The sequence below is a fragment of the Oculina patagonica genome, chromosome 10 (genome assembly GCF_052425735.1).
Source record: "Oculina patagonica isolate OP01 chromosome 10, crgOcupat, whole genome shotgun sequence".
NCBI lineage: Eukaryota > Metazoa > Cnidaria > Anthozoa > Scleractinia > Oculinidae > Oculina > Oculina patagonica.
In genome coordinates this window covers 386,217-403,462 of record NC_135767.1, presented here as the reverse complement: position 1 = coordinate 403,462, position 17,246 = coordinate 386,217, and the positions used below count along the sequence as shown (strand labels likewise).

Genomic DNA, 17,246 nt, shown 5'->3' with positions numbered 1-17,246 from the left:
ACAAATTTCACAAGTTTAGGTATACGAAAGGGTATGAAAATCTGTCATTTAGGTTTTTCAAAGGGCCTTTAATTAAAATATTTCGAACAGATGCAATTTATGGCTGTATTATTTCAATTTATTAAGCGCTACATGAAAATGACAAGAAAACGTCATGTTCTAAGTCTATACCATGTCTTTCAGGTATATGAAAGGGGTACCTTTTTTCATTAAAAAGTATGCGAAAGGGGTACAATTTCTGTCAAAATGGTATATAAAAGGGTAAGGGGTAAGAGCTCGGGGCGGAGCCTCCCCGTGTAAAACTTTTTTGGGTACCCCCCCCCCCCGGGGGGTCTAAGGTTATTAAAGTCTTTGACAGACTCGAGAGGTCAATTTTCACAGGCTGGCGACCGCGTACATATCGAGTTTCTATATTGCGTGACGGTCCTTTGTCAGTTTGTTGATCATGCATGTTCACATGTAAAATTTTCATCCACCGAGCAAATTGGAAGCTCTTGCAACCGCTTTTTATGACATACAGTTAACCTGCCTAGAAAGGTTTATCGATAAGCACCATGTGCGTGTTAGTATAAGGGATTTCGGCGCGGACTTGAATCAAACGGTTTGTTTCCCTTTGCGAATTTTTGCAAAGACGCTAATATTGTTTGCTAAGAACGATTAAATTTATGAACAAAGCTTTGTGATAAAGCAAAATGGTTTTTGAGTGAAATTGTGGTTTTCTTCACATGCCCCAGTCTGCTGTATTCAACGCTGTTAGTGATTTTGGCATCCCCAGAGGGGATGCCAAATTCACTAGGGATTTTGGGACGGGGGTGCCTAAATTACGGGGATGCCAAAATCACTGCGACCGGTGTTTATCACTTTATGCCGATTCATCTGTCGCTGTGAGTCAGCAAAAGAGAAATGTTCGCCGCCAAATTTGCTTTACAGCGGGTATCTCCAACACGTCTGCATGTCTTTTCTCCGATTTCTTCCTTCGTACAGGTGCGATTTCAGCGAGCAGAAGCAGTACAGCCGAGATCAACTTCAGAGTTTACCGATAAAGAACCTTTGCCGTTTGATCAAATACCAGGACCCCGGGGGAGATTCCCGACTGTGATAGAGTTTTATCGTCAAAGTGATGGATTTTCAAAATTTTATAAGCTTATGCAGAAGCTATTCAGAGTTTATGGACCAATATTTAAGGAGGATGTCACAAATAAGGGCCCTACCGTGCATATTATGGAGCCGGCTGACTTCGAGACTGTGTATCGAGCTGAGGGAAAATATCCGGGCAGGGCGGCTCCGCTGGACAGCATGACCAAATATCGGAAGAGAAAGGGACAACCTCACGATCTAGTAAACTTGTAAGTACTATAATACATTTCGCGGTAACAAAACGTTGTTTATTTGTACTGTAGCTGTAACAAGTCTTAATTTTTAGGACTAAAACTAATTTTACAGTACTGTTCTTAAAATAGCCGCGAACCCAGACGCATTTCCGGTCGGAAATGGGTGGGTCTGGGTTCGAAGGCTATTCTTGAAATACTGACTTGATTGACTTTATACAAGGACTGAAAGCAGACAGAAGACGATACGATACACGAGGATACAAAAATGAAAAGCGATTCCTAGCTATACATTACATGCTACCCTGGGTACCAGAGGATTTTTCTCGCTCGCGTGGATACTTCGGCGGCCGAAGGCCGTCGCCACGAGTGGCAAAGCCGCGAGAAAAAACCTCTGGCTCAGAGTGGTTTGATTTACCGTTCTTGTTGAACTTTAATCTTTTTTCTTGTCTTACATTTGTAAACCAATCACAGCGAACGTTTTCCCACTGTAATAACATGCACTGGCACGTGAAGATATTACGAGGTGTCAAGTGGCGGTATTGTTGATGGCCAGGTCGCTGGAGTTAAAACAACTCCCGTAAAAAAAGGTTCCTAATTCAAAGTCTTCGTTGTCGTATCGGTTATGTGAAGCTAGTGTGTGTTGTTTTCGCGCGGGTCACAATAGAGACATGACCGACACCGAAAACCGCGCAAGAAAAACCTCTGGCACCCAGGGTAATTACATGCCCACCATTAACTTGTATTTACTATTAATACCACTAAAGTCACGCAACAAACCAGAAGGATCGCGGTCTCTGGGGACGAGAATGGAGCAAGGTTAGATTTTATTGCCCAGGCTGGGCGGACTGAATGGTTTGTGTGAGACATCGTTGGTCAGTTTTCGACTGTTTTATGTGCACCATCCATTAGTGCTGACCGCCCGGAGACTGCTGAGAAGTGACGTCACCGAGTGCGAGATTGAACTGTCTTTTCAGGGTTGGTTTTGAAACCAAGCCTATCGCACGTTTTCAGCATAACATCAAGCGAATTCTGGCAGTGTGGAGCAGGAGAAGGCGGGCCGCAAGTCCAGAAATCGTCAAGATAGTTCCAAATGGGGGACGCACCTTTAGATGAAATGACAAACTTGAGCGCGTCGACGAATTTAAGAAAGAGAGCGGGCGATTTTCTCAAACCAAAAGGAAGAAGAGGGTCAAAGAAATAGCCAGTAACAACGGCACCGTCAATCTCCACAGGCCATGTGGATCCAAGTAGTTCCCAATCCTCGTCATGAACATAGACGTGGCGAAAAGCGTCAGACGCGAATCATAATTGCACGAAAACAAGTCCTTATTTAGGGATTCCATCTTTAATCGAAAGGCCGGCGGGCCACGATAAGTCATGTATTATACGCCACTTGACTGGCGATGAGTCAGTGCTTTTAGGGATCGCACCCAAAGGTGAAGCAGTGAAATGCTGAAAGGGCGGAACTAGAAACGGTATCAAGTTCGCGTTCAATCTCGAGGGCCACGGGCCCGGGATTAGTTCTCGCTGATAAAGGATTGTCGTATGTTTGAAAAGCGCGGGTTGCAGGTTGATAGCCAATGCGTACTTCTAATTCAATGTCATGCAATAAATCAGTTACAAAATCAGCGTCCGGGTGTGTTCGCAGACATTCGCGCCAGGTCCGCAAGTTAAACGGTGAATTCCGGTAGAACATGGGCAATCGGCCTGGGGGTGGTCCCCCCTACAAGCTTTGTACACGTGAGCTCGCTTGCAGGCCTCTCCGAGGTTACACCACTTTCGTTGATAAAGGTTGCAGCCTTCCTGGCCTGCGGCGGTCAACCACTCCTCAATTTCCATGAGTCGGTTGCCGACGTGCCGTTGAGCGAGGGCTTCGATGAACCGCTCGCCGCCTCTTGTGGTTTCTCTTGCGCGAGAAAGGGACAATCCCGCAAGAGATGGTCGAAGGACTTGCAGCGGGCACATTGCTTTGGATGGAGGCGAAGGGCGAAAGCGTAGCGGATAGTGGTGTACAAGCTTGTATCCAAGACGTCAAGGCGAGCTTGAGTATCCTTACGTGACGCTGCGTGGACGCGCGTTTGTACGTCAAACAAGTACACGGAGGGCCAACGAAACTTTCTATTAACAAGCTGGATCTGTTACTGGTAGGGCTGCCAGTTCTAGGTAACGCTCGGGCTGTGTAGAAACAATTTCCATCTCGTACTTCGTCCACACTTGCAGCCAGACATCAAACGATTCAACATCAATCTTCTTGTTTTTCTTGTTAAACCTCTTTAAATTTATAAGGCCGCCTTTATACGGCCGTCTTGTTACGCTCTTTCTACTACTGTCAGCGCTCTTTCTGGTACCGTCAGCGGAGTTGCAAAGAAAAGTTTACAGATGATGGACCAACCAACCATGCGAGTGCCATTGGGCTAGCTACTAAACTTTCTGAATTAAAAATTCAGTCGTAAAAAGGGTATCCGTCAAGAATCGAAGGGTTCACCTCGGTCAGAACGTTTTTGTGCGCTTACAGAAGATAACTAAAAAGGGGTTACTCATTGCAGTGATTAACCCCCAGGTTAGCAACCAACCGAGGTCATGTAAAGAGGCCCCAAGCTCCCTATTATTATTTTACTTCACAGAGATGGTGAAGAATGGCATAGAATTCGCCAGGCCTTGGCCCCTAAAATGATGCGTCCAAAGGTGTTGGAGGAAAACATTGACAACTTCAACTCTGTTACAAAAGATACTATAGAAAGATTGGCCAAAATAAGAGGGACCGGTGGACTTGAAGATGGAGAAATGCCTGACTTGGAAGGAGAACTAAGCAAATGGGCAACAGAAAGTACGTTAGTACAGACAGACCTATTTAGGAGGGGGACTTGCAATTGAGGGGTCCCTGAACACTGCAACACCACAAGAAAATTTAACGAAACACCCTCACCGCAAATACCGTATTTACTCGAATAAACGCCGCCCCCGAATAAGCGCCGCCACCGAATAAGCGCCGCATTTAGGACAAAAAAGTTAATAAGCGCCGCAGTCCCGATGCGGCGCGCATTCGAGGAATTTCTTTCAACTAAAAACAGCACTACAGAGCAACTCTAAAACAAACTTGGACATTTCTTTCCATCAAAAGCGATGTTTTGCAGTTCAAAGTGATTATTTTACCGATCGCCCATTAGTTTTCTATCCAACATTCTTACAATACGTAGTTCTGTAAATGTTGTGAAGGCCGCGAACTTTCCCAGGACAGCTAGTGCCACTTCCCTCTTCAGCAAGAGATGAATACTGTCGATCAAAAGACGCTATTTCTAATTACTGTAAAAGATTAAATTCTTTGTGGCGTTCAAATTTTAAATAAGCGCCACCCTCAAATAAGCGCCGCCCTCGAATAAGCGCCGCATTCGAGGCGCCAAAAATTTAATAAACGCCGCGGCGCTTATTCGAGTAAATACGGTATATATTTATGTATCCCATGATTTCAACTACGCAGCAGACATAGATCTTCATCATGGAAATCTCAGTTACTTATCAATGAAAACGGATTGGGATTAAAAGCTTAAGCATAATTAAAGATTAACTAGATTATTTGCCTGTAGTTTGTTACAAATTAAACATACGGTTTGTGCTTTTAATAAATAAGGATAGATCAACGAAGATATTAGAACTAAATTTAGTTCTCACAAGTGTCAGATAAAAACCCGCAATACCGCAAATAATTTGGTTTCACTGAACTCGGTAGGTTTAAAAACACAAACATCGCGCACCGTAGGATTTGAGATCACTGCAACACCAGAAGATGGGATTTTATTCACCGCCGACATCGCATAATAAAAAAAATGAGTAACACCGCAAACCCCCATGTCCCCCTCCATTTAGAAATTAACCATTCAGTCTCATAACCATTCAGTTTTTTATTGTAAAAGCTGATGGAGTAACCCTATTTAAATAAAGGCTTTCTTCTTCATGTGACCATTACTTCTTTTTATGATAAGCTTTTAGGGAATTTTACTGATTGTTATTTTAAAAAACATTTTAGGTGTGGGTACCTTGGTTTTTGATAGTCGCATTGGATTGTACGATGATCCACCAAGTGAAGAAGCCGTGAAGTTCATTCAAGCTGTAGAAGATATGTTTAAGTGCGTAGGCAAGCTGCTGTTGGGATTTGTGGAGAAAAATCTGTTGCCTTATATGGATACTCCATCCTTTAAAAAGCTTAGCAAATCAATGGATATCCAGAATGAGATTAGGATGATGTATATTAACAAGAAAATTAAAGAGCTTGAAGAAATGGCTAACAGAGATGATAAATCACAAGAAAATCAAGGTGAGGTTTTCTTGATCAACATCAGTATAATGTATTCAAGATTATCTTTGCTGAACAAGTGAAGTTTGCTCAATGTTAGCAAAACTGCTGAGAACAGAAGTATTTAACTTTCAGTTTGTAGTAGTTCAATAATCAGGGCTCGACGCTACCCTTTTTTTTTTGCTAACTAGCCTAGTGGCTAGCGTCAGCTTTGATTTCACTAGCCAAAACCAATTTTCTTCTAGTCAGAACTTTCAAGCATAATAATTATTTGTCCTTTTTTTGCCAAGCCACCTGAGACAAAAACCAATGACAAATTGAACTAAATTGTTTTTTATCGACAAATAGTTGAACATCACGCCAGCTCGAGACGCAACCCGTGGAAAGTCTACCTTCCATGAAGGCCAAAACTTGTTTTGACGGAGGCACTTTGCTGTCTTCATTGGGTCACGTCCTCGCTTTTTTGTTCCTACCTTCCGCAGAGTAATCTCGGGGTATCCATTAGAATCGCATCTACACGAAAGCTTTTTTGAAAGCGTTCATGTATGCGACGCCTCATCCTGGCCAAAATAGCACTCCAGTTAGTGTACAGAGTACACTAGAGTAGGAATTTCTGCAATGCATGCCTCGCCTTGCATGCCTCGCTGCCTTGCTGCCTCGCACATTTGTAAGACTCTAATCGATGACTAATCAACTAATTAGCTGTTGATTATTCTCATTGATATCATTGATTTAAGTTACATCTGCTTGATCCTGAGAAGCCAGTGCACAATAAACTACTTCAAGTTGTCAACCACTGACAGGAATTTACTGTATAACTGACGTTGTTTTTTCTCTATTTATCCTAAGTTGTTACTTTGTTAGCTCTCGGCAGCATTGCTGCTATGATAGCTAGAAATATGACAGTGAGATCCTCATGTCCATAGGCTATGTTAAGTTACAAGTATATGGCAAAATAAAGTTGTGTAATCATTATCGTGGATTGATTTTATTGGCTAGGCTGATGTCTTGTGATTTCCATGTCGGGTTGAATTGTTGCTCAGCTTTACTCAATAGGAACTGCATGATCTGAACAGTGAAACTACTGAGTTCTCTCTTACTGTCTAGATTTATATTAATGGGATTATATTTGTCCTCTGCAGTTGTTCCTTTATTAACCTACCTGCTGGCCAAAAAGGAGTTGACTCTACAAGAAGTTTGCAGCAATACAATAACTATGTTTGGTGCAGGTGTTGACACAGTGAGTATTATATTATTATCATTCTCACTGCATACATAATTAGCCCGCCACGCGGGAATGGTTTAAGTTCGTTTAATTCCAGCGTGTTGTGCCTGTGCACTACTTGCGTGATGCATTGCGGTCTCAACTTCAAATATCACAGTTTCAGTCACCTCGTGGTCAGTTTAACGGAGTTCGGCGAAGTGACGGTAAAAGTTTCGCCCCTCCCACCTCCCCTGGTGGCGGTCCATCACTGCTGTATCCTACATTCTACACGCCAATTGCCCTGGCAGTCGCGGGTATTCTCCCATAACTTAGCTTCCCGTGTCAGGGCAATTGTATACAGTGAGAATGTTTTACTAGCTTTATTGTTTTGAAACAAGTTTAATCGAGGGTCTTGGCAAAGTGCAAGCCAGCAAGTCATGAAAGTCATGTGAGCCATTTCTCTTAGCCTCACTGTATCATTCTAACTGACACCGCTGTCTATCTTTTCGCTCACCATTCTTCTTACTATTATTTTAAAAAGGCTAAAAAGGATAAAAGTTTTAAAATCAAAACGTTGTCGACGCTAAGTCATCATCAGTGATGGTTTGGCAGTGGCGACCGGAGGTTTCCCGTTCCACACTCATCTATTTGTCTGTATAAGCGATTGTTGAAGCTGAAATAGATGGGCGTGAAATATGGGGAACTCCCTGTCGCCAGTGCTTGCAAACATCTTCATGGCCAAGATGGAAGAAGACATAGTCTGCCCATAGAATCCAATACCAAGACCAAACATTCCACGGCCATGTATATCATTAACCAGGCACGTTCCCAACCTACTGGTCATCGCAACTACCAAGAAATTGGAAAAGAAAGAGCATCATGGGGTCCCTGCACAGAGCGAAGCGGATATCAACCGATCTTGAGTCCGATATTAAAGAAATTAAGGAAATCTATCTTAAAGTACGATATCCAAAGCGTTTTATTCAAGCCACAGTCAACAATTTTTGCAACCAAACGGGAAAGGAGAAGAGGTTAATCCCAGAATATATGTTTGAGGAGAGAAAGAAAGCATTTTTCAAGTTACCTTACCCCCAGGGCAATGAGAAGCTCAGTAGACGGTTCGTAAACAAACTGAACATTTTTACGGATTGACGTTTCATGTTTATCATTCTATGGCAAACCCAAAAGAACTGTGAAAGATGAACAGTTTTTTTAACCTTAAAGACAAAAGCTGGCGCAAATCAAATGTAATCTATCGTGCCGTGTGCAAATCCGGCGAAACCTACATTGGCAAACAAAACGTAATTTCGCAGTGCGAATAGCAGAGCACGAAAAATAGCCAGTTCGCCACCTCGCAAAAAATCCAGATCACATATACACATGGAACATTGTGTTGACGGAAAAAAAACCTTTTCGACGCAAAATAATGAAAGGCCTGTTGATTGCTTGCAAAAACAAAAATTGAACAAACAGGTGCCCCGTTTAATTGCCAAACTGTTTTCCTCGTGAATTACTTTACAACACAAAACCAAGTTGAATGTTAATGTTCACATTAATATCATTGATGATGACCTAGCGTCGAAAACGTTTCGATTTTAGAACTTTTATCCTTTTCAGCTTTAGCCTTTTTAAATAATTTTTATCCAGCAAACATTACGACAACATTCTTCTTGCTGTTCCGCAATTAACCAAACGCTAGTTATATTTGGGGAAGACTAAGATTTATAATATTTACAAATAGCACTAGTTTTTTCGACTTTTTTGGTTGTTATCCACCAAAAAACGAGATATGTGGATAACTAAGGGCCGAATCGCACTAGCGGACAAGTTTTAAATGTCATGACATTTTTGACAAAAACAAAATTGTCGCGACAAGTCAGAGACATCTTGAAGAGAACAAAAGGTGAAATTATTAGTACAATAGCTTTGCACGAGCTTCTGGCATCCCTGTACATTTCTCAGCACGGCCGTCTTGGGCAAACATTAAATATGCAGTACCACGCGGTAAAAAAATACTAAAAAAATTTGCATTTAAAGTACGCGTGTTCTCATGCAGTGGAATAATGAGTCGTCTCAAGATAACTTTTTCTTTTCTCATTCTTACATTGGGCAAACACTTCGCTTATAAACATGCCTTGCCTATCGCGGAAAAATTTTGCGGCTGAATTATGATAGTGAGAGCCACATCACGGTGCATACTATCGCAAACATTTTGGTGTGCGTGTTGTTATTAGGTCCAGTTTGGGCCAAACACAATAGCCAATCAACAACGTATTGTTATCTGGCATTACGAGGGGCATGGGAATGCGACTTGTCATGAATTGTCCTGCCTCGAGGCAGGACAACGGCGCCTTTGAAGATTTGTCCGTTTTGACAAAATTTGCCCTTGTCCAACAAGTCGTACGCACTTGTTTTTGCGATTGTTTGACAAAATGTATCGCGCGTGCAACGCGGACCAATCATAAGACAGCTGCTTCTTTGTTTTCCTGAAAATGTTGGACAAGTTGTAGGTCTCGAAAAACGTAATCGCACTTGTTTTCTGCAACAAGTGACTCATTAATGATGAAATCTACCAATCGTTACAAAATTTGTCCGCTAGTGCGATTCGGCCCTTAATTCCCTCTCTTACCGCATATTTGTTCACTCCCAAGGGACTGCTTTAATTTCTCAAGGGAATACTTTCCGCTGTGCTCAACTGAATTAAGGAAAGAGTCCCACTAATTTTTGGAGGGGTGGTCTAATTTAAAATATATTGGAGCTACCGCTTAAAAACTTGCATAGGATGAAGTATTTTTATAAAATATTTCAGTTTTCGGATTAATGAACTTTGCTGCTTGGTAACGTGACATACCACACCAAATTGTTGATATATATTTCAATCCAAATTTACGAGAACTTGCAGATATAATGATTGACTAATTTTGATTTCTACAAATGGCTGTAACCACCAAGTTTAGTGATCTAAACGGGGATTTACAAATTTATTTCTTTTGTCTTAATTACAACGTCTTTCCTTTGGAGAGGGACTGGGACTAGGTAAAAATAGGAACTAACGAAGAAACATTAAACGTTTTTCAGAATCCCCGTTTAGAACGACGTACGGCAAGGTGAAGTAAAGGTTTTGAGAGAAAAACCGATAGATTTCTAGTACGTTTACATCTCGTAACTTAAGTGGTCACGCTACTTACATTTTAGGGCGTGGTCAGTCACGTGACCACTTAAAGCTGAGCCAATCATCAGAAAGTTTGATTTCCCATCTAAACACACTATTAGAAGCCAAATTTTTGAGAGAAAGACCGCATATAGCAGAAATGACCAAAACATCACATAAAGACTAGAGTCATTCCTTAATTCATGTGAGTGGGTGATCAAAGCGCGTGACTTGTAAAGTGTCACTCTGTAGTTGTGCTTCAACACTTCCGTTCTTGTTGAAAAAACGTGACTTGTCAAATTTACAAACGTTATATAACAATTAAAAACGTGAGTAGCCCAAATCTTACGTGACATAACCAATTAAGAATGTGAGGGGTTCAGCGCTCGAGGGAACGCAATTTGTACTGGTACAAGTCTTTAGGCGCTAATATTATTTAACCTAAAAGATTAACAACGCAAATTTGTACTGGTACAAGTCTTTCACGCACTAAAACGTTGCTAATAGTTAACCAAAGGGAACTCATTTCGTGACAATTGATTATTTCTGCTGAGTTGCACTATTTAGAATTGCAACATCATTGAATGCAGGTGTGATTGTGAAATTACTTCCGGTGGAAGCAGTAAACGCTAAAAGTTTTTGCTTCTGTTTAGAAGTTAATGCATCGCCATAAGAAAAAAAAAAACAGCAACCTTTTTTACTGGAAATGTAGTCGTTAGAAATGGCATGTGTAGCCGTAAGGTAAAGACTAACGCGAGGAGAAACGGCTTTTGGTAATATCCAAACGAAAATTTACTTCTCAATGTGGGGTTAAGATTGCGTGACGAGACAAAAGGTAACTCTGTCGTGCGTAACCTTTATCGGGAACCCTGCATTAAGCCGAGTAGAAATCTTTCTAACTCGAAAGGAAAACAACTATTTCGATTAAAGGCAAACGTCAAAGTTTACCATTTTTAACCAAGCCAAAGTATATGAGGTCGCAAAGCGCCCAGCCGTCGCGACTGACAAATACAGCATTTCCTCCGCGAAAATAAAAAAAATGCTTGAACTGAAAGACGTTTGAATTCTTCCATGATATGTTCGAACAACAATGCCCAGGATAAACCTTCTACTCATACTAACTTCATGCAAAAAAGTCGATATCTCGAAGAGATCTTTGATTGAGCATAAGGCAATAAAGGCAAGAATAAAGTTTCCAAAAATAACTCACATCATGATAACAATTTGAGTACAGCTTAGTAAAAACGTATCGAAAGTTAAAAGCTTAAAAGCTGTCAAGCTGATCCCACACGAGAAAATGGGTTAAAGTTCTCCATATTTTAATAGAAACGGACATTTCACGTCAGTTTAAACAAAATAACACGTGCTTTAGGCAATTTTACAAGGTTTCACATAACCTTTCTCGAGAATGCTTTAGAATTTAATCGCGGGGTCACTTAGAGAAATAAACTAGAGTGAGATGTTTTATACAGTTGACCAAATGTTACCGTGCTGTCAGTAGATTTTTGGCAATTAATATCAGATTTGCAGTTATAACTCGAGCTTTCACCGGAATCCATCTTAACATTTTGCAAGTTAAATCACTTGCCATCCCTAAGATTCCCTTTTAACCAGCTGGGAAAGGAGCTTTTACTTACTGAATGATGCTTTGATTATTTTATCATTATCATAGACTGCTTATACAACGTTATGGCTTTTGTATCATCTGGCACGAAATCCTACTGTCCAAGAAAAGCTTCACCAGGAAATATACAGCATTCTGGGAAAAGATGAAGATGTTACAGCTGGAAGCCTTGCAAAGTTATCTTACCTGAAAGCTTGTGGTAAAGAATCTGCAAGGTAAGTGAATGTTTTGGCTTCAATATATGAAGTACATAAAGGGAAGCCCGAGCCTGGTTTCTGTGGCATCAAGTGGCTAGAAATATTTTTTCTGCCCGCTGGTTGGAATGCTAGTCCATCACGGGGTACACCCACACCCCCCCCCCCCCCCGCACCTTAATTTTTTTTCGGTACCCATTTATACGCCTGGGTGGAGAGAGGCACTATGAGAGTAAAGTGTATTGTCCAAGAACACAACACAGTGACCCCGGCCGGGGCTCGAAACTGGACCGCTCGATCTATACCATGCAAAGAACAGGATAACTCTTTTTATTTCTATACCTTATCCCAGACTAATTCGCTTGAAACCATGCCCTTCACGTGCACCATTTACAAAAGGTAAAATGCGTTCCTTTTTTCGTTGGTACGCTATTACGTTGTAACAAATGTAAGAAGAAATGCTTTCCCGTGCTTTCTCATTTTTCGTTAGTACGCTATGATGTTGTTACGAACGTTAGAAATGGCTTCTCATTTCGTTGGCACGCTATTACGATGTATGCCTTTCTTTTCCCATTGGAAAATGCGTTTCTTTCTCATTGGTACGCTATTACATACAGGGTTTCTTACATTTTAATGCGATTCTTTATGCTTTTTTCTGATACACACTTAGTATTCGATGTTTTTTTTACTGATGCATAGGAAGAATGTCTATCACGTTGGTACGGGTAGCAAGATCATAAACTTCGTCGTGGATGTCCTAAAACGGGCAGCGTATGGCTCGATCTGAAGTGCGGCGCGTTAACCACCGGGCCTCCAACCAAACTAAAAGCTAAAATGCGGTAAAAAATTTTATTCAGAGACTCCAAGAACAGTGCAGAATGCTGACTGATAAAATATCTTTCCTTAACCTTCTTTAACAGAATGACACCAGTATTTGCATCTAACAGAAGAGTACTGGAGAAAGATGTAATTTTGAGTGGTTATTTAGTTCCTGCAAAGGTTTGTGCCTTTTTTAATTGTTTTCAACTCTAATTAAACGTTAAGCTTACTTAATTTCCTGGGTTAATTAGCAGACTCAGTCTACAATATTCTCCTTATATACTGAACGTGCAAATTTAAGATAAAAAAATATTCAACTATACATATCAATCTGACTAAAGTGCCTACAATGTGTGATAGAAAAGCCTTACGAAAGATGTGAAATTGTATCTTGGCTAAAAGGAAGTAGCAGTGTTAACACTCAAGCCAGACAGTCGTAATCTCCATAACACAGCTTTAATTTGGTACAACACCCAGTAAAAAAAATGAATATCTTTAAATTGGGGTTAGGATTTTATGTCTTGTCTCCTTGTTTATTGTCATTTTACAGACCATTATCAAACTTAACTTTTACACTACTGGACACTCAGAAAAGCACTTCAAGAATGCGTCAGAATACAAACCTGAGCGTTGGTTGAGAGAAAATAAGAAAGATATACATGCCTATGCAATCCTTCCTTTTGGATTTGGGCCACGCATGTGCATTGGTGAGTTCTTTTTGTTGTTGTTGTTGATGGGCCCTTCTGCATAACCATTCTCTTACCCCCTACCCAAAACACCCCTTACCCACTACCCCTACACTCAAAACAGTGTTTTATCGTCTATCCAAACACCACGAATTTTGTCAAGAAACACGGCTCGTATTGTATTTTCAACGTTGTTCCCGGTATTCGAATATGTCTTTTCAAACTCATTAATGAATCATCAAGATAAAGTAAAGAAAATCATAACCGTGAAGGAGGTTTGGATACCTGGTCTTTATTAGCATAAATATTTACGATTTTATTTCTCTGTTTTTGTTTCGATTGAGAAGATATATCAAACACTTCAGACAGTGTTTCATCGGCTAGAAACACTGTCTCTTGTGATTGATATTTTACATTAAAATGCACTGTGGCTGCTTGAACCTGAGTACCCACTAAGGAGATGTCCCTTCTTTGGGGTTTGTCCTGGGTAGAGCTCCAACTGCTGGGCTTTCTCGACAATGTGTTGGGTGATCTTGGGTCAATGTTCACTGCTACGTTATGCAAAAATAAATTTGGACAACAAAAAGGGTTGTCTTCTAATTCTATGGGATAAACTTGAATTTAGGTTGATTGTTGTTTCTGTTACAGGTAACAGAATAGCAGAGTTAGAGATGCATCTTTTTGTTGCAAAGGTAATTACGTCGTCAGATCTGTCACAACGAGAACAAGCCGGTGTGGATTTTAAGGAGACAAGCGTGGCCTAGTGGTTAGGGCGCTCGACTTGTATCCGGTGGTCCCGGGTTCAAATTCTCCTTCCTGCCAAGAGGTGGATTTGTGTTTGGTGGTCCAGAATTCAACTCCTTCTTGCTTTGTAAATAGCCAACTAACGTGACGAAAGTCCCAATCCCAACCAGCGAGCTAAAAAAGATGTACGTTTACTAGAACTACCTATAAAATCAGAAATAAAGTCACGAAAAAGAAGATGATTCACGATTCACGTCTAATTCAACTCTTCGTTTACGAAAAGAGTGAAATTGGGAATCACAAATTGGGAATCACGAATCACGAAAAAATATAAGCCCAAATCACGTTTCACGGCAAATAAATAGCCTCAATCATGCACGCTTCACGTAGAAAAGTATAGGGGACCCTCTTTACAATGTTTCTTTCGTTATTATCAGTGTCTACAATTAGTACAGCAGTGCTAAACACTCTGGCACTTCAATAAAGTGAGTTTTTTTGCAGTTTCCAAAGTCAATACATAAATTTGCCCCGGTCCCTGAAAACTTCGACTTAACTTTTTTTAAGCTCAAACATCTAATCTCTGAGACGCAGCACAAATTACTTGTTATCGTTTATTTTCAGTTCATTTAATACGCAACAAACGAATGACAGGAAAACTTTGTCTTGTCTAATGGCATTGTTACTCTATTTCGTTGCAGATAATTCAACGTTTTCGTTTGGAGTACCACCATGAACCTCTGGAAATGATTCACAAACTGTCAGTAGTACCTGAAAAACCCGTCAAGATTAAGTTTGTAGAGCATTTTTAAAAATTAACTCGCCAACTACAAGACTTATTTTTTTTTTACTCACACACATTCTTATTCGTTCACATAGGCGTACGGGCACCTTCGGACCTGGGGGGGCGGAGACCTTATTGCCCGAAAAAAAATGACATGCTTTGAAAGCGAATAAAGAGGCATATAAAATGATCAACAATACGTGCATTGACATAGTTGTGCACAAACCTTGCTTGCTTGCTTAAAGGAAACGATAGTTCTTTTAATAATTTCATGCCATTGTCTGAAGATGTCAATGCACTGAATCCTTTTTCTTCGGAAATATTTTATTTATTCAGTCTAGTTCAGCGAAAATTAGAGTATTTTTGGAGAGCCAATTTACATTGTTTGTGGCCCCACTTAAAAGTTATACAAAAGCGTTTGAAACATTTAGGGGTAAATGGGTTAAAGCATTTCGCTAAAAGTTTTGAGCTAGCCCTTAGAACTAAACATTTGAGTCAAAAGCATGAGCTTTATCGCATTTGTAACAGATTTGTTTCAAGGTCATACACTGGATCCTGGCACCGCGCACAAACGCTCAAGCTATGAAAATTCCTAATTTCTGGTCGCGCTCGCCAAGTTCCCACTCACTTCAAAATGATTGTAACTGAATCAAACTGAGGGGTCACGCCGAATTTGCGAGAGAAATCGAACATGATTATAGCAATTTGCGAGAGGAAACGAAAGCAGATAAATGAAAAATTTAGACTTCTGAACCACAAAGTTCGGTATATATATTTCCAATACTTTTCCTGTTGATGTATTTCGTTTTGAACGTAATGATGAGATTTGTCGGCTTATTTTCTATTTTTTTTTCTCCAGTATTTTTGCCCGAATTCTAAGCCTTTTGCCCGAAAAATTTCGGCACTGGGGGGGCTGCAGCCCCCTTCGCCCCCCCGCCTCGTACGCCTATGTTCGTTCACGATTCAATATTATTCCAAAGGAATTCAATATTTTCCAAAAAATGCGTCGCACCTAATCCCAGCATTTAGAACTTTGCTTCGAGATAGGAATACCGTAAAACTGTAGGTTTTTGGACTGCAGTCCTTTAAGAGTTTCTACTAAAACAATAAGACTACTCGCCCTCGTTTTCTATGAGCGATAGTCAACTCGGCTGCGCCTCGTTGACTATTCGCTGATAGAAAACTCGGGCTCGTAGTCTAATTGTTAAATAGATTTCACAGGTGTAAACCATAAGTATATTCTAACCTCAGTTGATTCCCAAGAGAGATCAACATCTACTTTCTCCTTACAGTATCAAAACATTGTCCAGCATACAGCTAATGAGAATATAGAAAATCATCAACTGGACGATATTGTCTTGATGTAACAACAAATTCTCAGAACTGATTTAAAAGAAAATAAATGACAATCAGTAAGGAGAAGTTTTGATAAACTGTAAATTATTGAACACAAAAGGCTACACAGAAGTAAACTAGTTTGTAAAATGTAGTTCTTGGTAGTTTACAAAATACATACTCTAAAAGAGCAAATTATTAAAAAGAGAATTTCACGTTCGTGAGATCAGTAACGTTATCTTATTAACACACAGTATAGTTTCAGTAGCCGCCATGATGGTTTTATAGCGTTCCTCATTACTAGAGGAAGACAAGACAAGTAGGAAAATGTGTGACCAAATTGCAACGTAATATGAAAACCATCATGGAGGTTATTATTAACATTTCGTAAACGATGTACTCTGACTACTCCATCATTTTTCTGAGGATCAGTTGGGTGGGCAAGTACACGACCATGCATGCACGCGAGCGAAGCGAGCCAAGAAGAGCCTGGGGGAAAGAATTAACCCCCCCCCTCCTTCCTTTCTCTTCCCCTTTTCTCTTCGCCCCATCCTCACAGGAGAGCCTGTTCCCCGGGGGGGGGGGTACTCCCTATAATGGCCTATACGGGGAGGCTCCGCCCGAAAGGGGTACCTTTTTCAGGCGTTTGGTATATAAAAGGGTAGGGATTTCACAAGTTTAGGTATACGAAAGGGTATGTAAATCTGTCATTAAGGTTTTTCAAAGGGCCGTTAATTAAGAAAATTTCGAACAGATGCGATTTATGGCTGTATTATTTCAATTTATTAAGCGCTAAATGAAAATGACAACAAAACGTCGTGTTCTAAGTCTATGCCATGTCTTTCAGGTATACGAAAGGGGTACCTTTTTTCAGTAAAAGGTATACAAAAGGGGTACAATTTCTGGCAAAATGGTATATAAAAGGGTAAGGGGTTAGAGCTCGGGGCGGAGCCTCCCCGTACAAAACTTTTTCGAGTAGCCCCCCCGGGGCCTGTTCACAGGCTCGACGTCATATCGCGTGAGGAGACGCTACGCACGAGGGGGAGAATCATGTGTGTTGCTCCTCAACATGCAAAGTGATGCATA

General features: G+C 40.7%; 1 protein-coding gene across 1 annotated transcript; it reads left to right on the top strand.

Moving 5' to 3' along the window:
• Window positions 1-861: 861 nt before the first annotated feature.
• On the top strand, window positions 862-14,873 carry LOC144628098 (1,25-dihydroxyvitamin D(3) 24-hydroxylase, mitochondrial-like). Its single transcript, XM_078486156.1, has 9 exons — window positions 862-1,346; window positions 3,956-4,158; window positions 5,356-5,643; window positions 6,765-6,862; window positions 11,650-11,816; window positions 12,716-12,794; window positions 13,165-13,321; window positions 13,949-13,992; window positions 14,743-14,873. Exons 1-9 carry the CDS (start codon window positions 904-906, stop codon window positions 14,851-14,853), a joined length of 1,590 nt encoding a protein of 529 aa, XP_078342282.1. The 5' UTR covers window positions 862-903; the 3' UTR covers window positions 14,854-14,873.
• Window positions 14,874-17,246: the final 2,373 nt, after the last annotated feature.

What these genes read in the sequence shown, in the direction of transcription:
- LOC144628098 (XM_078486156.1), top strand. Translation starts at nt 904, where the DNA reads ATGTTCGCCGCCAAATTTGCTTTACAGCGGGTATCTCCAACACGTCTG. An exon ending in TAAATCACAAGAAAATCAAG is followed by an intron (nt 5,644 to 6,764) that starts GTGAGGTTTTCT and finishes TGTCCTCTGCAG; the next exon opens with TTGTTCCTTTATTAACCTAC. An exon ending in TGTGGTAAAGAATCTGCAAG is followed by an intron (nt 11,817 to 12,715) that starts GTAAGTGAATGT and finishes CTTCTTTAACAG; the next exon opens with AATGACACCAGTATTTGCAT.